Genomic DNA, 23,166 nt, shown 5'->3' with positions numbered 1-23,166 from the left:
TCTGCTACAGGGGAAGAAGCTGATTAATTGGTGAGTATCTGGTAAGTGATTAAGGTTTATTCTATTCCTAAGGCTCAAAATAGTATATTTGGAGTGAGAGGTGAGCGAGAAAGGGTAAAAGGCCTGGAGTGAGAGGCTTACCTGCAGTGAGGCCAGCAGCAAAGTGATGTCACGAATCACAAAGTGATGCAAATGCAGGGAAAGCAGCTGATTAGTGAGTAGGGTTGGTGAGTATTTCTAGTCTTTAAAGTAAAAGTTTGTGTTTAGGTCTCTAGTCTTTTTTCTCTCAAAAATAGCTCCTTAAGTATAAGATTGATACTAGTGTAAAAAAAATGAATTACAATAAAATGTAGAGTCTAGTCTATACTCAAGTAGGAAAAAGGGTAAAATAAAACAAAGGGTCCATATTCTATTTAGTTCAGATATGTCTGGGGAGCTCAGTCCTGTGATTTTCACATCCTGTGCTATGTGGCAATACCTAGACACACCTGGCAGTCTGGATGACCATTTGTGCAGGAAGTGCCTCCAACTGGGGAACTCCAGCTCTGGGTTTTGGAGTTTGAGCGGCAGTTGGGGCCACTACAGTGCATTCACAAGGCTGAGAGGTTCGTAGATAGCACATTCCAAGACATGGTCACCCTGCAGCTTAAGGAAGTGCAAGCAGAGAGAGAATGGGTGACCTCCAGACAGAAGAAGGGAACCAGGCAGGTAGTGAGAAAATCCCCTGAGTGCATCTCACTTGCAAACTATTTTTTTGGCCTTGGAAAACAGTGAGAGTGACAGTTCGTCTGTGGAGGCCAACCAGAGCAAAGGCCATGGCACTGTGGGTGTTGCAGATACTCAGGGAGGAAGGGAGAAGTGTGGAAGGGCAATAGTAGTAGGGGATTTGTTAGTGAGGGAAGTAGACAGGTGTTTCTGCGGCCGTAGACGTGACTCCAGGATGGTATGTTGCCTCCTGGGTGCCAGGGTCAAGGATGTTAAGGAATGGCTTCAGGGCATTCTGAAGGGGAGGGTGAACAGCCAGAGATCGTGGTCCATGTTGGGACCAATGACATAGGATGAAAGAGAAATGAGGTCCTGCAAGCAGACTTTAGGGAGTTAGGTAGGAAATTGAAAAATTAGTAATCTGTAGATTACTCCCAGCAGTAGTGAGTATAGGAACAGAAGGATGGAGCAGATGAATGTGTGGCTGCAGAGATGGTGCAGGAGGGAGGGCTTTAGAGTTCTGGGGCATTGGGACTGTTTCTGAGGGAGGTGGGACCTGTACAAGTTGGACGGGTTACATCTGAACAGGAATGGGATCAACATCCTCACTGGGAGGTTTGCTAATGCTGTTGGGGCAGGTTTAAACTAAATTGGCTGGCTGGTGGGTGGGGGGGTAGGGGGGTGTGGTAGAATCCTGAAAAGTAGTTCAGAGAGGAGAGAAGCTGAGATGGAATTAGAAGTTAAAATGCTAGTGAGTCTGGAAGGCAGAGGAAACATTGGCTAGATAAGAAAGAAATGTGTTTAGCAAAACTAAATGGAATATATTTTAACGCAAGGAGCCTGAGGAATAAGACAGATGAGCTGAAGGCACAGATAGGCACGTGGGAGTATGATATCATAGCTATGACCAAGACTTGGCTAAAAGAAGAGCAGGATTGGTAGCTCAACATTCCTGGTTATTGGGTATTCAGATGAGATAGAGAGGGGTATGAGGGGGGGAGGGGGAGGGGGGAGTCGCAATATTGATCAAGGAATCAATTATAGCAGTCAGGAGGGATGATATCTTGGAAGGATCATCAAATGAGGCCATATGGGTAGAAGTAAAAAACACAAAAGGGGGAAAACGCAGTGTGTGTGTACTATAGGCCCCCAAACGCTCTCAAAAGAGATAGAGGATCAAATTTCAGAGGAGTGTAAGAATAATAGGGCAGTATTGGTAGGGGATTTTAATTACCCAAATATTAACTGGGATAATTTTAGTGTGCAAGGGAGGGAGCAAAATTCTTAAGCTCCATCAAGGAGAACCTTTTTATCCAGTACGAAGAAAGCCCAACAAGGGAGGGGGCAGTTCTGAACCTAATATTTGGAAATGAGCTTGGCAGGTGGAAGGCATATCAGTAGGGGAGCATTTTGAAGTTAGTGACAACAACTCAGTTAGATCTTGGATAGTGATGGAAAAGGATAAGATTGGGCTGGGAATAAAAGTTCTAAACTGAGGAAAAGCCAATTTTACTAAGATGAGATACAATTTGGCCCAAGTGGACTGGGAGCAGCTACTTGCAGATAAAACTGTCAGAGCAGTGGGAGGCATTCAAGGAGGAAATAGCAAGAGTACAGGGCAAATATGTTCCTGTAAAGACAAAGGGTGGGACCAACTCCAGAGAACCCTGGATGTCAAGGGACACAAAGGTTAGGATTAAGAGAAAAAGAGAACCTTATGGCATATATCAAGGGCTCAATATGGCAGAGTTCTTAGCGGAGTATAAAAAGTGCAGAGGGGAACCTAAAAAGGAAATTAGGAAAGCTAAGAGAATGCATGAGAAAGCATTGGTGGGTAGAATAAAGGAAAATCCAAATGGGTTTTAAATATATAAAAAGCAAGAGAAAACTAGGGAAAGAGTAGGGCCAATTAAGGACCATAGAGGTAACGTGTGTGTGGACCCAGAAGACATGGGTGCAGTCCTCAATAAATACTTTGCGTTGGTCTTCACAATGGAAAAGGATGACACAGGTATAGACATCAGGGTGGAGGACTGTGAAATATTAGACGAAATTAACATAGCGAAAGACGAGGTACTAGCGGGTTTAGCAGCCTTAAAAGTGGATAAATCCGCAGGCCCAGATGAGATGTATTGCAGGCTGTTGAAGGAGGTAACGGAAGAGATATCAGAGGCCCTGGCAATAATTTTCAAATCCTCTTTAATCACAGTTGATGTGCCAGAGGAATGGAGGACTGCTAACATTACCCCATTATTAAATAAGGGAGGAAGGGATAGACAGGATAGAAATTACAGGCCAGTCAGCCTAACCTCGGTGGCAGGGAAGTTACTAGAAATAACTGAGGGACAAAATATATCTGCACTTGGAGACACATGGATTAATCAGGGATAGTCAGCATGGGTTTGTGAAGGGAAGGTCGTGTTTGGCAAATTTGATCAATTTTTTGAGGAAGTAACCAGGAGTGTTGATGATGCATTTGATGTGGTCTACATTGACTTTAGCAAGGATTTTGATAAGGTCCCTCATGCTGGACTGCTCAAGAAAGTAAGAGCCCATGGGATCCAAGGCAAAGTGGCATGTTGGATCCTAAATTGGCTGAGAGGCAGGAAGCAGAGGGTGATGGTAGAAGGACGTTTCTATAACTGGAAGTCTGTTTCCAGTGGGGTTCTGCAGTTCTCCAGTGGGGTCCGTGCTTGGGCCCTTGCTGTTTGTGGTGTACATAAATGATTTAGACTTAAATGTAAGGGGTATGATCAAGAAGTGCGTGGATGACACGAAAATTGGTAGGGTGGCAAATAGTGAGGAGGGCAGCCGTAAACTGCAGGAGGATATCAATGGGCTGGTCAGGTGGAAAGAGCAGTGGCAAATGGAATTCAGCTCAGAAGTGAGGTAATGCACTTGGGGAGGGCTAACAAGGCAAGGGATTACAGTATGAATGGTCAGACCCTGGAAAGTACTGAAGATCAGAGGGACCTTGGTGTGCATATCCACAGATCCCAGAAGGTAGCAGGGCAAGTAGATAAGGTGGTTAAGAAGACATATGGGATACTTGACTTTATTAGCTGTGGCATAGAATACAAGAGCAGGGAGGTTATGCTGGAACTGAATAAAACACTGGTTAGGCCGCAACTGGAGTACTGCATGCCGTTGTGGTCACCACATTATAGGAAGGATGTGATTGCACTGTAAAGGGTGCAAAGGGGATTTACCAGGATGCTGCCTGGGCTGGAGGATTTGAGCTATGAGGAAAGATTGGATAGGCTGGGGTTGTTTTCCTTGGAGCAACGAAGGGTGAGAGGGGACCTGATAGAGCTGTATAAGATTGAGGGGCATAGATAGGGTGGATAGGAAGGCACTTCTTCCATTAGTAGAGGAGTCAATAATGAGGGGGCATAGATTTAAGGTAAGAGGTAGAAGGCTAAGAGGGGAGTTAAGGAGAAGTTTTTTCACTGAGGGTGGTAGGAGTCTGGAACTCACTGCCTGAAAGGGTTGTTGAGTCAGAAACTCTTGTAACATTTAAGCATTTCAATATTCGTGCATTGCCAGGGTAATGGGCCAAGCGCTGGAAAATGGGATTAGTATAGTCAGATCTTTGTTGACCAGCATGGACATGATGGGCCAAATGGCCTCCTTCTGTGCCGTAGATGTCTGAGTAAAAGATCCCCTAGGAAACAGTGACCATAACATGGTAGAATTTAGCATTCAGTTTGAGAGTAAGAAACTTGGGTCAGAAACAACTGTGCTAAACTTAAATAAGGGTAATTACAAAGGAATGAGCACAGAGTTGGCTGGAGTGGACTGGGAAAGCAGATTAGCAGAAAAGACAGTTGATGAACAATGGCAGATGTTTAAGAAAATAGTTCATGACTCACAACAAAGATATATCCCAGTGAGGAAGAAGGATCCAGGAAGGGGATAAACCAACCATGGTTAACCAAGCAAGTTAAGGGTAGTATCAAATTGATAGTAAAAAAACATAATGCGGCAAAGGTTAGTGGTAAATCAGAGGATTGGGAAAGTTTTAAACACCAACAAAAGATGAAAAAAATAATAGAGGGAGAAAATAAACTTTGAGGGTAAACTAGCAAGTAATATAAAAATAGATAGTAAAAGCGTCTTTAAATATATAAAAAGGAAGAGAGAGGCCCAAGTGAACATAGGCCCCTTAGAGAAGGAGGCTGGGGAATAATGGGGAACCAGTGTTATGGTACAGCTGATGGTAAATGCTGAGTTGTTCAAATCCCAAAAGGAAACTTGAAACAACTGCCACAACTTGCTTTGCAATTTGTATAAATTTTGAGATGCGTGCCTTGAATTCAGTAGTAATAAGACCACCAAGTCTTACAGGTTTTAACAAAACTAGATTAAACATTTACGAATAAGTGAAATGATTTTAAGCACATACATGTCTACAAATTACTACTATAATAACTTCTAAATCCCCTAATTAATCTGACTCCCAGTTACATTTTCGTTAAGGCAACAGTAAGACATAGATTTTAGAAGACCCAGGCAAAGAAACATGCTACCCTGAACCAGTCAAATTCAAAGTGAGGTTTTTTAACTACAATTCTTTGAAAACAGCAGCTTGAGGCATAGATGCTGAAGGCTTTTAACACCTGTTAGTTCTTAAAATGCCTACCCTTACACACAGCCTTCGCTCCTTTATACATATTTTCCCCTTTGAATATAAATTCCCATTGTTTCACCATCTTTGGACTTTATGGGAAAAATTCATAAAGAGTGTAAAATGACGTGCGTTGACATTGGGCGAGCATCCCGACGTCAACATACAGTCGCGCGATATTTTGGTCAGCAGGCGTGCGCCGGAGTCGGCAGCATGCCCACTGAAAATTAAAGGCCTAGTAAGGCCATTAACAAAGTAATTAAAAGAAATTTTTCACTTCTCATCCAACCTTACGGTTGGCAGGCAGGCAAAAAGGCCAAGTGGCCTTAGCACTTTTTAGGAAACCTCATCCACGGACGGGATGAGGTTTCCTAAAGCAAATGAAAAGAAAATTTAAAAATTCAAAATTGAATTAATAACATGTCCCTGCTCATGTGACAGAGTCACATGAGGGGACATGTTTTATAGCATTTTTCATTGCTTTATTTTAAAAAAACTGAGGCAGTTCTGTGCCTCAGGGAGATTATCAAGCACACGAGTGAAGTTCGTGCTCACCGTCCTCCCCCTGCTCTCACAGGCAGTACTGAGCACTGCCACTTGCGTTTCTCGCTGGGTGGGCCTTAATTAGCCCCTCAGCATGAAATCGGCTTCAGGCCTTGATCGCAAGCCGACCGCCCCTGCCGAGCCCACCCGACAAGGGCAAACTTCTGCCTTATCTTTCTGATATTAAAAATCTCTTATAGCATTAAGTTTTACCAGTAATCTTTGGGGAAAAATAAACACTGTTTCTAATCTTCACCTGGCTAGGTGACACATTTCACTCCCTCTTTTGAAAACAATCTAGTCTGGTTTATTTAAAAATGTAAATATCCTTTAACATCCTACATTCTAAACATGTTTACCATGTTCACATCAATGCCTTCAAGTCAGCTGCCTTTAATCCAATTGAGTCTCACACACAGATACCAATATTTTACAATAAATTTCAATAACATTATTAGAATTATTATATCTTCCTGACAACCAGGAAATGGCAGAGGAGTTGAATAAATAATATTTATATCAGTCTTCACGTCGAAGACACCAATAGCATTCCAAAAACACTAAATAATCAAGGGGAAAAAGGATGGAAGGAAATAAATAGCAATAACTATCACTAGAAAAAATGTGCTAGGGAAACTAATGGGGCTAAAGGCCAATAAGTCCCTTGGACCTGATGGGTTGCATCCTAGGATATTAAAGGAAGTAGCTATACGGATAGTGATCTTCTAAGGATCCTTAGATTCTGGAAAAGTCCCAGAGGATTGGAAAACTGCCAATGTAACACCCTTTTTCAAAAAGGGAGGGAGGCAAAAAAAGTAACAATAGGCCAGTTAGTTTAACATCTGTCATTGGGAAAATGTTGGAGTCTATTATAAAGGATGTAATAGCAGAGCATTTAGAAATACATAATATAATCAAGCAGAGTCAGCGTGGCTTCATGAATGGTAAATCATGCCTGACAAATTTTATTAGAATTCTTTGATGAGGTAACAAGCAGGATAGATAAAGGGAACCAGTAGATGTCGTATATTTGGATTTCCAAAAGGCGTTCAATAAGGACTGCATATAAGCCTACTTAATAAGATAAAAGCCCATAGTGTTGGAGGTAATATGGCATGGATAGACGATTGGTTAACTAATAGAAGACAGTGTTGGGATAAGGGGGGCATTTTCAGGATGGCAACCTGTAACTAGTGGAGTGCCACAGGGATCAGTGCTGGGGCCTCAATTATTTACAATATATATTAATGACTTGGATGAGGGAAATGAATGTACTATCACCAAGTTTGCGGATGACACAAATAGGTTGGAAGGCAAGTGGTAAGGATGACAGAGTCTACAGAGGGATATAGACAGGTTAAATGAGTGGGCAAAAACTTGGCAAATGGAATATAGGGCAGAATTTTTTGAATGGCAGGGGGGCGGAGCAGGCATGGGTGGGCGCAGACCCAATTGCCGCTCACGATCATGTCTGTACCGCCATTTTACGCGGGCGGGCCAATTAAGGCCTGCCCAGCGTACTTCATGACTCCCATGCATGGCGGGAGCTCGGCCCCCTGGGTCCAATGGTGACCCGGTGGCCTGTATAAAGGAAGGCCTGGCAGCCTTGGAAAGGCTGCTTGCAATGGCTGGGCGAAGGGCTCTGCAGAGGGGCAATGGAGGTTATGCAAGTCCAGGGGGTAGGCCACTGGGGCAGGCCAGGCCGGAGGGTGGGGTGGGGGGGCCAGTGTGCCCCTAGTTTTTCTGATGACTGCCTTGCTGCCCTCCTCAAAGGGGTGGCAGCACAGTGGGAGGTGCTGGTTCCCCAGGACGGGAGGAGGAGGCCGCCCCCACGTGACGAAATTTGCCTGGGAGGAGGTGGTGAGCTCCCATGATGTGGTGCAGCGCACCTGAATCCAGTGTCACATGCGCTTCAATTACTTGTTGCACTCTGGAAGGGTGAGGACAATGTTGGCTTTGGTCACTTAACCCAGCAAGTTGGCTTTCCCCCTTCCTGCACCCCACTTTTCCACCACCCACCCCCCCCCCCACCCCAAGTCTGAGTGTAGTGACTGAGTTGAATCATTGACGGTGTGTCCTTTGCTGGGTAGGCCAGCAGATATTGCCCATGTCAAGGTCAGCCTGGGAGGGTGGTGAAGAGATGGGTTCTGCGCCTGCAGCATGTGGTACACTGAGACCCACATCACTGTTTTGGGGGCAACCTGGAGGAGCTGCACCTAGGTGCTGTGCTTGAACTGCAGGACATGTCCAAGTCAGGGTGATGACATGCTGGGAGGGGAGCTTCAAGGTGACATGACAACGAACCATCTGCTGCGCTATGTGCTCCACATGCTTGCACCCCCTTGCTGTAGAAGTATATACCATGTGGTGCCTAATGTGTTGCAGGCAGCATGTGGCCAAGGCTTGGGGGGGCAGGTTGCGGGGTTGGGGAACAGGCCTAGCAGCTTTGAGTGAGTGTTCAGCAGCAGCGGGGTGAGGGGGCACTGGAACCCTGATATGTTCCACTCTGGTTGGGGTGGGCCGTGCGCAAAGAGTCCGTGTACAGTTTGCACAAATCAATGCTCATCTCTTATTTTCAGAAGAATGCTCATAATGCTGCAGAGCATGTGAGGACTGGCAGTGGCCAGGCGCAGTTAGCCATTCTCAGCCGGTTTGAGCAGGAGGCCCTGGATCTGGAGAGGCGCCATGTGCCCAGGTCCACTGGTGTCGGTGAGGCTGGGATGCTACAGACAGGTATGTTTGCCCAGCAGTGAGATCAGCATTGTTCTCCCAACAGCCACAGCAGTGCTGCATGCTAAGTGATTTAATTTTGCAATATGGCTTGACCATTGCTTATGGAAGGATGAGTGCATAATGATCTGGGGGACAGGGATGCACTCTGTCATTGTCTCCACGTTAACTGATCTAATGTCCTTGTTCTTCCTTTCAGCATCAGCGTAGCAGGGCCAGGAGGAGGAGCAGCAGCAGCAGCAGAGACTCCCTCACCTGAAGCCTCGCCAGTGTCACACCATCCCTGCCAGGCAGGCACCAGCACAGATACTAGCACCTCTGTGGGAGTTAGAACATCAGCTAGTGTCCCGGGGCACAGTGGTGAGGGCACTTCACAGTCACTGGAGGGCTGGCAGAGACAGAGTGCCCATGGCGTCAGCAGTCAGAGGGCTGCAGGGATCCAGGCACATGCTCAGTCGGTGCCTGATCACAGAATCACAGTGCAGAAGAGGCCCTTCGACCCATTGAGTCTGCACTGACACGTGAGGAACACCTGACCTACCTACCTAATTCCATTTACCAGCACTTGGCCCATAGCCTTGAATGTTATGACGTGCCAAGTGCTCATCCAGGTACTTTTTAAAGGATGTGAGGTAACCTGCCTCCACCACCCTCCCAGGCAGTGCATTCCAGACCGTCACCACCCTCTGGGTGAAAAAAGTTTTTCCTCACATCCCCCTAAACCTCCTGCCCCTCACCTTGAACTTATGCCCCCTTGTGACTGACCCTTCAACTAAGGGGAACAGTTGCTCCCTATCCACCCTGTCCATGCCTTCATAATCTTGTACACCTCGATCAGGTCGCCCCTCAGTCTTCTCTGCTCCAACAAAAACAACCCAAGTCTATCCAACCTCTCTTCATAACTTAAATGTTTCATCCAGGGCAACATCCTGGTGAATCTCCTCTGCACCCCCTCCAGTGCAATCACATCCTTCCTACAATGTGGCGATCAGAGCTGCACACAGTACTCCAGCTGTGGCCTTACCAAGGTTCTATACAACTCCAACATGACATCCCTACTTTTGTAATCTATGCCTCGATTCATAAAGGCTAGTGTCCCATATGCCTTTTCACCACCCCACTAACATGCCCCTCTGCCTTCAGAGATCTTTGGACACACACGCCAAGGTCCCTTTGTTCCTCAGAACTTCCTAGTGCCATGCCGTTCATTGAATACTTCCGTGTCAAATTACTCCTTCCAAAGTGTATCACCTCACTTTTTTCAGGGTTAAATTCCATCTGTCACTTATCTGCCCATTTGACTATCCCATCTATATCTTCCTGTAGCCCAAGACACTCAACCTCACTGTTAACCACCCAGCCAATCTTTGTGTCATCCGCAAACTTACTAATCCTACCCCCCACATAGTCATCTATGTCGTTTATATGAATGACAAATAATAGGGGACTGAGCACAACCCCTGTGGTACGCCACTGGACACTGGCTTCCAGTCACTAAAGCAGCCTTCTGTCATTACCCTCTGCCTCCTACAACTAAGCCAATTTTGAATCCACCTTATCAAATTACCCTGTATCCCATGTGCATTTGACTTCTTTATAAGTCTCCCATGTGGGACCTTGTCAAAGGCTTTGCTGAAATCCAAATAAACTACATCAACTGCACTACCCTCATCTACACACTTGGTCACCTCCTCAAAAAATTCAATCAAATTTGTTAGGCATGACCTCCCTCTGACAAAGCCATGCTGACTATCCATGATCAAACCTTCCCTCTCCAAGTGGAGAAAGATATTCTCCTTCAGAAATTTCTCCAATAGTTTCCCTACCACTGACGTGAGACTCACTGGCCTTTAGTTCCCTGGCTTATCTCTACAACCCTTATTAAATGGCGGAACCACATTAGCTGTTCTCCAGTCCTCTGGCACCTCCCCTGTGGCCAGAGAGGAATTAAAATTTGGGTCAGAGCCCCTGCGATCTCCTGCCTTGCCTCCCTCAGCAGTCTGGGACACAAATCATCTGGACCTGGAGATTTGTCCACTTTTAAGCCTGCCAACACCTCCAATACCTTGTCACTCCCTATATCAATTTACTTAAGAACCTTGCAGTCTCTCTCCCTGAGTTCAATACCTTCATCCTCATTCTCTTGGGTGAAGACAGACGTGAAGTATTCATTCAACACTCTAGCAATGTCCTCTGGCTCCACCCATAGATTGGTCCCTTATGGACCCTACTCTTTCCCTGGTTATCCTCTTCCCATTGATATACTTATAGAATATCTTGGGATTTTCCCTACTTTTACCAGCCAAAGCGTTCTCATATCCCCTCTTTGCTCTCCTAATTGCTTTCTTAAGCTCCACCCTGCACTGTCTGTACTCCACTAATGCCTCTGCTGATTTGCTTCCCTTATACCTGCTAAAAGCCTCTCTTTTCCTTCTCATCGTAACCTGAATATCTCTGGTCATCCATGGTTCTCTGGGCTTGTTACTCCTTCCTATCACCCTAGAGGGAACATGTTGAGCCTGTACCCTCCCCATTTCCTTTTTGAACACCGCCCCCCGCCCCCCACACCCCCACTGTTCCTCCGTAGCTTTCCCCACAAGTAACTGTTCCCAGTCTACCTTGGCCAGATCCTTCCTTATTTTATTAAAATCCATTCTCCCCCAATCCAAAACATTTTTTTGCAACTTGTCAATTTTTGTCCATAACAAACTTAAACTGTACCACGTTGTGGTCACTATCGCTAAAATGCTCGCCAACCACCACCTCAGCCACCTGTCCGGCTTCATTCCCCAGAATTAGGTCCAGCAATGCACCGTCCCTTGTTGGACCCTCTACATATTGATCTAAAACGTTCTCCTGTACACATTTCAAGAAATCCACTCCATCCAAGCCCTTAACACTGTCTATCCCAATTAATGGTGGGAAAGTTGAAATCACCTAATATAATTACCCTATTGTTATTGTTTTTACACACCTCCACAAATTGTGCACATATTTGCTCCTCAATTTCCCGCTGATTATCTGGGGGTCTATGATAAATACCTAACAATGTGGCTGCCCTTTTTTCATTCCTAAGCTCTACCCACAAAGCTTCATTCGATGCCCCCTCCAAGATATCATCTCTCCTCACTGCAGTAACTGACTCCTTAACTAATAATGCAACCCCTCCTCCTCTTTTACCCCCTCCTCTGTCTCGCCTGAAGATTCTATATCCCAGAATGTTGAGCTGCCGATCCTGCGCTTCCCTCAACCACGACTCTGATGGCTACTGACGATAGAACCATAGAAAAGTTACAGCACAGAAGGAGGCCATTCGGCCCATCTTGTCCATGCCAGCCCGAGGACACCCAAGTGCCCTTTCTAATCCCACCTTCCTGCACCCTGCCCATAGCCCTGCAGCTTACAGCACCTAAGGTGCAGATCCAGATACTTTTTAAAAGAGTTTAGAGTTTCTGCCTCTACCACCAACTTGGGCAGCGAATCCCAGACACCCACTTCTGCGTAAAAAAGTTCTTCCTCATGTCCCCCCTACACCTTCTGCCACTTATCTTGAATCTATGTCCCCTGGTTCTAGAATTCTCCACCAAGGGAAACAAATTTATCCTGTCCACTCTATCTATTCCCCTCATAATTTTGTACAGCTCAATCAAGTCACCTCTCAGCCTTCTTAGTTCTAAGGAAAATAACCCCAACCTATCCAATCTCTCCTCATAGCTACATTTTTCTAACCCTGGCAACATTCTTGTAAACCTCCTCTGCACTCTCTCCAGAACTATTACGTCCTTCCTGTAATGTGGTGACCAGAACTGCACACAATACTCCAGTTGTGGCCTCACCAGTGTTTTATACAATTCCAACATTATATCCTTACTTTTATATTCTATACCTCTGCCAATGAAGGAGAGCATTCCATTTGCCTTCTTTACAACCTTGTCTACTTGAACTACTGCCTTCAGGGACCTGTGTACTTGTATGCTAAGATCTCTCGCTTCATCTACCCCTCTTAGTATATTCCCATTTATTGTGTAATCTCTAACTGTTTGACCTCCCTAAATGTATGACCTCACATTTCTATGTTAAAATCCACCTGCCACTTTACCACCCACTCCATCAACCCATCTATATCGTTTTGGAGATTATGGCTATCCTCTACACTATCCACTACTTGTCCAACCTTTGTGACATCTGAAAATTTCCCAATCGTGCCCCCCACGCTCACGTCCAAATTGTTAATATATGACAAAAACAGCAAGGGTCCTAACACCAAGCCCTGTGAAACACCACTTGAGACAACTTTCCATTCGCAAGGGCATCCATCAACCATTACCCTTTGTTTCCTCTTACAAAGCCAACCTTTTATCCAGTTTGCCACATTACCCTGAATCCCATGGGCTTTTCCTTTCCTGACCAATCTGCCATGTGGGACCTTGTCAAATGCCTTGCTAAAATCCATGTACACAACATCCACTGCACTACCTTCGTCAACCCTTCTTGTCACTTCCTCAAAGAATTCAATTAAATTTGAGGCAAGACCTTCCTTTAACAAATCCATGCTGACCATCCCTGACTAGTCCATGCCTTTCCACATGTCAGTTAATCCTATCTCAGGAATGATTCTACTAATTTGCTCACCACTGATGTAAGACTAACTGGCCTATAATTGTTTGGTATTTCCTTTGATCCCTTTTTAAACAATGGAACTACATTTGCATTTCTCCAGGCCTCCTGTACCTCCCCTGTATCAAGTGAAGATTGGAAAATCATCCTCAGAGCATCTGCTATCTCCTCCCTGACTTCCTTCAGCAGCCTCGGAAACAATCCATCTGGCCCTGGTGACTTATCAACTTTCAAGGATTTCAACCTTTCGAGTACTTCCTCTCTCTTTATGACTATCCCATCCAATATCTCGCAGTGTTCCTCCTGGACTACTATATCTACATCCTCCCTTTCCTTTGTAAACACGGAGACAAAATATTCATTCTAAACCCTTCTCACAGCCTCTGCATCTACACACAAGTTTCCATCTTCATCTGATAGGTCCCACTTTTTCCTTAACTTTAACCTTTTTAGCATTAATGTATTGGTAAAACATCTTTGGGTTATCTTTAACTTTACTTGATAATCTTTTTTTCATGCCCTCTCTGATTTCCTTATTTCCTTTTTTTCTTTGTCCCTCCACCTCCTATATTAGTCTGGGCTATCTACAGTGCTTAGTTCTTTGTGCCTATTTTACGCTTTCTTTTTCTGTTTGATCTTCCTCTGTATTCCTCTAGACAACCAGGGGGGGTCTAGATTTGGCAGTACCACTTTTATTTTTGTAGGGGACATGTCTACTTTGTACAATTAGGATCTTGCTTTTTAGTGCTTCCCACTGGTTTTCCACTGCTTTATCCTCCAGCAGTGCTGTCCAGTCCACCTCAGCCAAGTCCCTTCTCATTTCTGCAAAATTTACCTTCCCCCAGTTCAAGACTTTTACTCCTGCCCTGATCTCTGTCCTTTTCCATGGTAATGCTAAATCTAACTGAATTGTGATCACTGTCTCCAATATGGTCACCAACTGTCACTTCACCCACTTGCCCTTCTTCGTTCCCCAAGACTAGGTCTAGAATTGCATCTCCTCTTGTTGGGTTTGTCACTAATTGGTTGAAAATTTTCCTGGACACACTGAATGAATTTTTCTCCTTCAGTGCCCCTTATATTGTTTGAATCCCAGTTGATATTAGGATAGTTGAAGTCTCCTACTATTATTGCCCTCTTGTTCTTACAAGCAGAAATTTGCCTACATATTTGTTCTTCTATCTCCCTTTCACTATTTGGGGGTCTGTAGTATACTCCCAGTAGTGTGACTGCCCCTTTTTTTATTTCCAAGCTCAATCCATAAAGCCTTGTTTGTTGACCCTTTTAGTACACCATCCCTGTGCCTCAAGTCACCCATGACGCAGCAGGGGCAGGAAATGCGGCTGGGTGTGCATGAGCATCAGGGGGAGCTACATGAGGCTATGCTTGGCTTGGTCTCCGTGGTGGTGGAGTCTACACAGACAACTGCCAAAGCAACGAGCCACATGTCCGAGCGCCATGCGTTCTCCATAGAGAGTGGCGACTCTCGTGGAGAGCCTCCTCCAGGAGACCAATCAGGGTTTCCTGGGGATGCGCTCTGACCAGCAAGTCCTCACATTGGCATTGACCTCAACTGGTCAGTGCCAGTGTGGGAGATGGTTTGGGCATCAACTTTCCCAGCTCAGTGCCCATCCATCCACAGTGAGCAGGGAGGTCTGAAGCGACCTCACGTCAGCGCAGCAGCTGCCAGGCGTCTCTGTGGGCACCTCTCAGGGTGCTCCAGATGAGGGTGGCAGCTCCTACGCCCCTCTCCCAGTGACCATAGCATCTGGTGAGGCTGCGACGACGGGGGAGATGCCAGCTGTGGAATTTGCAGATTCTCCCAGGCAGGGCCAGCACTGGCTCCACGGGCCAGAGGACGACCGCCAAGGCCATCAAGGACAGCAGAGTCAACAGGCTGTCTCAGAATCCACTCCGAGCGATGGGGCAGCATCAAGACGTAGCACCCAGAAACAAACATAAGGCACCTGAGGCACACTATGGGTTTTTCACTGGTGCTTTTGTGTTGGCCCGAGATGAGGTCCTTATGATTTGTTTTGTTTGGTAACACTAATCTCTTTTTTTTTTGGAATAAGTTGTTTTGCTTGACAGAATAAATTTAGATATGTCACCATGGCTGAGGGAGCCTCTTTTCTTTTGCATGTGCAAGGTTTCCAAAACTGTAATGAGTGCTTGATTGGAGATTTAGCTTTATTAACAATGCCCTTAGTGACTGTTCCTAACCTGGCAGATTTTGCACTCGGGTATCGAGCCTACAGCCCAGGCTTGTCCAGGTGGTCCATCTGTGGTGTGCTAGCTGAAGGTTCGTTGGATTAAAGCCTCCCATGTGTCCCTGCCTCCCTGGAGTATGCCCAGGTCAGCGTCTACCCCTTCAGCATTTCCCTGTGCACGCTCATCCTCAGACTCACTGCTGGACTCATCGTCTTATAGTCTTATGGAAATTCAGGCATAGCATAATGATGTGCATAACATTTTCAACCAAGTTTTCTTCATCTTTTATGCTGAGTATTTGCTTTGCAAAATGCAGAGGAAATGCCACCCCCAAAAAAAATACTTTGGGCACTGTTGCACCTAAAATTTTAGCCATCAATTTACAACCTGCTCCTGGAGTATATTTAGGAAAGTCAGGTGACCTGCATTTTTGCTTAAAGGCAGTTACTGATCGGTAGAAGTTTTTTATGGAGGCTTTGTGAAGTTGATGTAAACGTTCAAGGAAATTTGGGTGTAGCATTAAAAAATATGCATAACTCGCTTACGCACAAGTTTCCTTGATCTTTATTGCTTCAATGCAAGTTTTCAGGAAACTCTGAGCCCTTATCTCTCCCGCTCTTTACTCTGAGCTTCGCCACAGCAAGTGGTTACCAGGGGGGCAGAGGAAACATTGCAGGGACGTCCTCAAAGCCTTCCTGAAAAAAATGCAACATCCCCATCAATCTATGGGAATCTCTTGCTCAAGACTGCTCAAACTGGAAAAGAAACTTTCACGAAGGTGTCAACTATTGAGTATCTTCAGCAGACCCAGGCGGAGGCCAAGCGCAAACAGCAGAAACAGCAGCATACCAAAATTCAAGCTTCCCACCCATTGGCTTCATCAAACACTACCTGCCCCATCTATGGCAGAGTGTGCAGATCCAGCATTGGACTTTTTATTCACCTCAGGACCCACAACCCCAGAGTGGAAGAAAGTTATCTTTGATCCCGGGGGACTGCCTAAGAAGGCGGCAACTCGAACAGAATTAGATTTTGTAGGTCGTGAACTACACATCAGTGCTTAGGTACCATGGGACAATGTACGTGACTTGTGATGAGAGAAGTATTTCGTATCCTTATGCCGTGATAGTTTCATGTTGCTACAGGTTGCCCAAGGCTTATTAAGTGATGGTTCTACCATTCACAATGATTTATCCTAGTCAGGCTCTGTCAAACTGTCGAAGCTAGCCCCATATCCAGGGCAGTTTCAGGCTCCAGGTTCAGCAGAGCAAAGTGCTTTCAGCAAGCCCCACTTCTGGTTTTCTCCACTGTTGGCTCTCCGAAGTTTAGGCAGATGCATGGGTACAATTGATTGAGTACATATTCAGAGTTCTGAAATGGATGCGTATGCACAAAAGGATTAATAAAAACCCCAAGATGTCAGAGCTGTCATGAGATTGCAAGAAGCTTCATTTTACTTTGAAATCGTGTAGTCATATGTGGGAAAACAAATAAATTTAAAAATTGTACCTCTTTGGCCACTAACAGGGTGACAGAGCATTCTTGTTCGTCCTGGCTACATGTTCAAATCCTGAGAGAAGCAGGACTGGCATCAGCTTCAGCTCCGCTCAGGGTAGCACAATGAGGGATCCTCAAAAAGGCTTTAGGCCCCTCTTTGACACATGTAAATGGGCTTGATGCTCGTTTTAGGCAACTTCACCAGACGTTTGAAAATCATCCATGGCCATAATGGCCAATAATCTGCAAGTTGGATGTGCTGGATTTGCCAAAATATAATTTGAAAGTTTTCTCTGGAATCACTAACTTTTAAAATATACTCCCTGATGAATAAACTAATAGGTTGAGACAAACCTTAATACAGTTAAGGTAGTTTTCATGGAAAGATTTGATTGCACTAGAGAGGGTGCAGAGGAGATTCACCAGGATGTTGCCTGGGCTGAAGTGTTTCAGTTATGAAGAGAGATTGGATAGGCTAGGGTTGTTTTCCTTGGAGCAGAGAAGGCTGAGGGGGGACCTGTTAGAGGTGTACAAAATTTTGAGGGGCATAGATAGGGTAGATAAGAAACTTTTCCCTTTAATGGAGGAGTCAATAACAAGGGGGCATAGATTTAAGGTAAGGGGCAGGGGGTTTAGAGGGGATTTGAGGAAATTTTTTTTCACCCAGAGGATAGGGGGTATCAGGAACTCACTGCCTGAAAGGGTGGTAGAGGCAGGAACCCTCACAGCATTTAAGAAGTATTTAGATGAACTACTGAAATGCCATAGCATACAAGGCTACGGGCCAAGTGCTGGAAAATTGGATTAGAGTAGATAGGGACTTGATGACCGGCGCGGACACGATGGGCTGAAGGGCCTCTTTCCGTGCTATAAACTCTATGACACTATTTCTTTTGATAACATTTAAGAGAATATATTTTTGAATGCCTCATAAGCTGCAAAATATCTAGCCTATGTATATTCCATTGTGCAAGTCTGGCCAGTGCCTCTAAGGTAGAATCGAATAGCCCCATCAATTTGCCGACTTAACCGTATATTTAGATGATTACTATATATCCTCTTCTCCTAGAGTGTCCACCATATGACTGTGCTGCCCAAGCATGTTGGATATATGGACACCAGTTCAAGAACTACAGAACAAGGACTCCAGGCATTGGACAAGTTCGAGCCAACAAACTCAGGGAGAAAAAAACTTCGCCAGCTTTGAAGAACCTGATTCCTGCCATGGATTTTCCTTCTCTCTCACCCCTCTTTGTCATTCGCTCCTCTGCTGGTCTAATGTTATATGCCCCTGATCTTACCTTTGTGCCATTATTAGCACCCTCTTTAGTCTTTACCACTACTGTTAACACTCCCTTAGTCTTGTGTCCATGACATCTTTGTGAATCTTTCCTTAGCTCCCACCTATCCCTGACCTTCTACATTGCTCCACCCCCTCTTAAACAGTATAAAATCCATCACATTTCTACTTCTCCTTAGCTCTGAAGAAGTCATATGGACTCGAAACATTAACTCTGTTTCTCTCTCCACAGATGCTGCCAGACCTGCTGAGTTTTTTAGCATATTTTTGTTTTTAAACCAAACTACATTTGCTGTCTGTGGTTGGGGGCTGTGGTTAGCCAATCCACAATGAATAGTAGATGCAATTGTGGGTCAGTAGTCTGTGGTTTTACTCAATAGCTGTTTGGATCAAGAAATAATGATGTTGAAGTTTCTCTCAGGAGATTAAATGGGTGGAACATAATCCATGATTGTAAGAAAGGGGCTTGATGGACTAAATGGTCTTTTCTTGTTCCATGTTTATATATATTCATACCTCATTTGTTTTCAGCATTTCAGGAATTTTCTTCATCCATTCCCGGTGCTCTGTCAACTCTTCAATAGTATTAGGCTTTTCAAACAATTTTCTATTGATCATTTTGAAATCATCATTGATCTAAAGGATAGAAATTACATTGAATCATTACACAAAAATCAAATAATCTTTTAATGATTACCCTTCCAATTTTCCTGCTTTCTTAACATCTTCTGTATATTAACTGACAGCAAGGCAATCTGTCATCAGGCCTCCACCAGAAGCAGTAAGAGAATGCATAAGGGATCTGCAAGTTGCCTTGATTCCAATTTTGCTTCCCCCCAACGGAAAAGCATCTCACTTCTAGACTAAGGCTGTTCTGAATAGATTTTAGGCATTGATTGGGAGAAATAAATAAATAACTTGCATTTATATAGAACCTTTCATTTCCTTAGGATATCCCAAAGCATTTCACAGTCAATTAAGTGCTTTTAAAGCGTAGGCAAATTTTGTAGAAAGCAAGGTCTCTCAAACAGCAATAAGTCTGTTTTTTGTGATTTTTTTGCGGGATAAATATTGACCAGGACAACTCCCCTGTTTTTCTTTGAATAGTTCTGTGGGATCTCAAATACACCCACTGGACATTCCTTCTCCTCTAATACTTGGCTCTAGTCATTTTAATACCCTTCGACATTCATTTTTCCATATATGAACTATCCCAAACATTCTTCAAAGTAGAGCCCATAACACATTCTGAGGTACCTTATTTTACATCTAAATCATGCAAACCCTGATTAGATTTCTCCAGTAGTCCACTCCCATGCGTCTGTTCCATATACAGTATAAACCACTCATATCCCTTATTTTTATTTCAGTCTATAACAAACTTGATTATTCTATGTACAACTCATGCAAATCTATTGACTTCATCACAGTATGGAATCATGGCCAATCATTTATTCATTTAAAAGCAAAGGAACAACAGAACATCCAGGAATTAATTCATATGCACATCATTTAGAGTTAGAACACAGCTGGTTCAGACTAATGGGCAATCTGGAATTAAGTGATAACAGTTGTTGAGTACCACAGCTAATTAAAGTCTGATTTTTTTAAAAATTACCTCTTCCACTTGTATCTGAAGTTTTTTGGCAAACATTTTCAATATAGCTTGCGCCAAGTTATAGCATTTTTTGGAAAGGTTGGTCCGCAATGATTCCACACTTATAACAAAGGGTCCAATGGTGATCGTGCCAGGAATCGTGTTCTCTATCTGATTTTTCTTCTTCAAATGCCGTTCCACTTCCAATTTCACCTCCTGAACTGTAGGATCCAGATTGCTGAAGGCTCTACAGTTTGTAACACAAACAATTAAGAAGTATAGATATTAGAAATTTAACCTCTGCAACCTGAGATGCTTTTATAAATCAAAGCACTTATTGTGGATCTACCCAACCTGTATGTGAGCCCTTAATTTTGTTTATGCAGCAGCCTTTGGCAATGCAGTATTATTCCCATATCTAAATCAACAGGTAGTAGGTTTGAGTCCCCCTTCAGACAGCTGCAGTGAGTGAAGACGAGAATATGATCTCCAAATGTTGCATTGACATCCAGTGGCAGGCTTGTGTTTAGAGTTTGGCTCAGGAATTAGGGAGAATATCCCCACCTCTGCATCATAAGAATTGAGTTTGGGCGCCACTCCAAACAGTCTTGGTGAGTGGAGCGGTGGCTCTGAACGCTGGGTTGGTATCTAGTGGAAGCACTAGAATCAGATGGGTATGGGGGACTTTCCTCCTCATAAAGGGTAGGTGGGACTCTTTAGCCTTGGTTGCAATCAACCCATGAGAGCTACTCTAAGAATAAAAACAAAATTTGAGAAACGGGAGACACCTTCAACTTCTCTGCCTCAGTAAGTAGCTCAAGAATCTCAAATGTGAGGCTTGAGTTCAAACCTACAGTTGGTGAAGAACACAATGGACAGACAGATACTAGTAGCATAGTATGTTGGTGCTCCAATGCATTTGGGTAGCATGATGTTGGGTTATGTTTGCAATTCCTCACATGGTGCATTCCATTCAATCATAGGAAGGTGTTGGATGCCTAGACAATTTCTTAAAAAGTCTAGAATGAGAAAGACCATTCAGCACATCAAACTATATCCCTCAATTATGGATTGTCCAATTTTTTTGTACTTTAGGGCTATTTAATTGCGTATCACAGAGCTCTGTAACTAAAAGAGAGCAATTACGATGCAATACACTCAGTTAATGGAATACACATTAAAAACTCCCCCACAGAAGGTATGTTACAAATTAAGTGTAATTTTCAACTCAATTTCAGGGGTTGCAGGAGTCACTGGAGCTTTGGAAGATGCATATGAACATATGAATGTACGAATTAGGAATAGGCCACTCAGCCCCTCGAGCCTGCTCTACCATTCAATAAGATCACGGCTGATCTAATTTTAACCTCAACTTCACATTCATGCCTATCCCCGATAAGCTTTCATGATCCATAGTTTAGATTTGCTCTCTGACATTAACTTCAACAGGAGGCAAAGTAACTTCATAATGAGTTAAAAATTAAAGATCAAAAATGAAATAAAAATCTTCACTTACACCAATATAATTTCTCTTTGTAATTTGTTTCACAAACTGCGAGTGAAAAAACTGGGAGAAAGAACCTCTTTGTCAGCCTCTACCAATGCTGCTTTGAAAGACGAAGCATCAGGCCTCTACATGGTACCTCCCCATAACACTGTAGCACAGATTAAAAATGCAGCAGAGTTGTGGATTAAGCCTGCTTCTCACCACTTGTAATTCTTTCTGCATGTAGGTATTACTAGGCACTGATATTTATGGGGAGGTGGGGGGAGTGCAGGGTGAGATTATAGCAGACAAAACACCCAGCGATGCAGATATCATGGAGATCAGGGTCTCTTTGCAGTTTTCCTGAGAGGCCACTTGGCTCATGGGTGGGATGGCTTGCACTGAGGAGATGCAGCCAAACAACAGAAAGGAAAGAGATCTCCTGAGGGGTGGTTTGGGGAAATCATAGACCAGGGAAATCACAAGTTGGGGGAGATTGTGGAAAAGTTGAAGAGTTGTGGGCCAAGAGGTCAGGGAGATCACAGTGGGATTGAAGTGAATGCATGTCAAGAGGTCATGGGGGTATGAAGAAATCACATGCCAAAGTGATCACAAGAGCTTGACGATATTGCGGATTGAAGAGGTTATAGGGTGGTTTGAAGAGATTGCGGGGAGGTCGTGGGCCAGGGGAACTGTAGATCATTTGAATAAATTGTGGGTTGGAAGAACATGATGTAATTGAAGAGATCACGGTTGAGAAAGTTGCAAGGAGTGGTTGAAGAGATTATGATTTGGTGAGATTGTGGAGGGATTGAAAAGATGGGTTGGATGGAAGGTTGTAGAGGAGAAGGTTGAAGGGGTGGGGTTGAATAGATCATGGATATTGGAAATTGTGGTGGGGTAGAAGAGATCGCTGGTCAGAGACATTGCGAGTTAGGAAGATCACAAAGAACTTTGAAGAGATTGAGAGGGAGATTGTGGATCAGTGAAATTGCAATGGAGATTTCAGCTTGGGCAGATGTTGCTGGAGTTGAAGAGGTTGCAGGTTGAAAGGGAGATTGCAGGAGAGGCAGTTGAAGAGATAGCAGACTGGAAAGATTATTAGTGGGGTGTTGAAGAGATTGTGGGTCAAGGGAGGCACATGGGAGTTCGTGGACTGGGGAGAGTTCAGGGCATATCACGGAATGAGTGTGTTAATGGGTTGGGAGAGATCATAGGTCAGGGAAGATCGTAGATTGAGGACAGACTGCAAGCAAAGGATATTGTAGTTTGTGGGGGGAGTATATTGTGGGTCAGGGAAGATTGCAGGTCAGGGGCAATCATAGTCAGCAGGGATTGTGGGTTGGGGAGAGATTGTCGGTTCAGGATAGATATGGGATATCACAGATTGAGGGAGATAGTTTACCGGGGTTATCATTGGCGAGGAGATCGCACGTTGGTAGGAGAACCTGGGTCAGTGAAAGATCACAAAGTGACTGAAGAGATTGAGAGCCCTAGAAGATGATGAGTTGGGAGGAAATCACCAGGATTGAAGAGTTCGCAGATTGGGAGTGAGACTGTGAATCAGGTAGATCTCAGGTCATGATGGAGTGGGGAGTGGGGTGGGGTGGGTTTGCCAAAGCTGGTAATAGATGCATTTCTGCCTATGAGACAGGAGTGAAGTGCTCCTCCTCCTCCTCCTGTCTCTCAATCAGTGTTGGAAAGACACTGGATTCAGCCGCCCAGACTGCAGCCCTTAAATCTAAATCCAAGGGATGGATTTAGCGCTTCGCCACCAGCAGGTTGGAAGGCAGGATTGCATGTTAAATGCAGTGGGCACTATACCACCATACCTGCCAACATCTGACCCTACT

At 44.4% G+C, this 23,166-nt stretch overlaps 1 protein-coding gene across 1 annotated transcript in view; it reads right to left on the bottom strand.

Annotated features, from left to right (window-relative positions):
• Window positions 1-23,166, bottom strand: part of dnah1 (dynein, axonemal, heavy chain 1) — a 532,475-nt gene that overhangs the window by 426,584 nt on the left and 82,725 nt on the right. The window contains 2 exon segments of the mRNA XM_078543835.1: window positions 18,747-18,866; window positions 19,849-20,074. Coding sequence (XP_078399961.1) covers window positions 18,747-18,866; window positions 19,849-20,074 — 346 coding nt within the window.

Source organism: Cetorhinus maximus, chromosome 6 (assembly GCF_964194155.1).
Source record: "Cetorhinus maximus chromosome 6, sCetMax3.hap1.1, whole genome shotgun sequence".
Lineage (NCBI taxonomy): Eukaryota > Metazoa > Chordata > Chondrichthyes > Lamniformes > Cetorhinidae > Cetorhinus > Cetorhinus maximus.
Note: the sequence above shows the minus strand (reverse complement) of the source record. Positions and strands in the feature narration are given on the sequence as shown.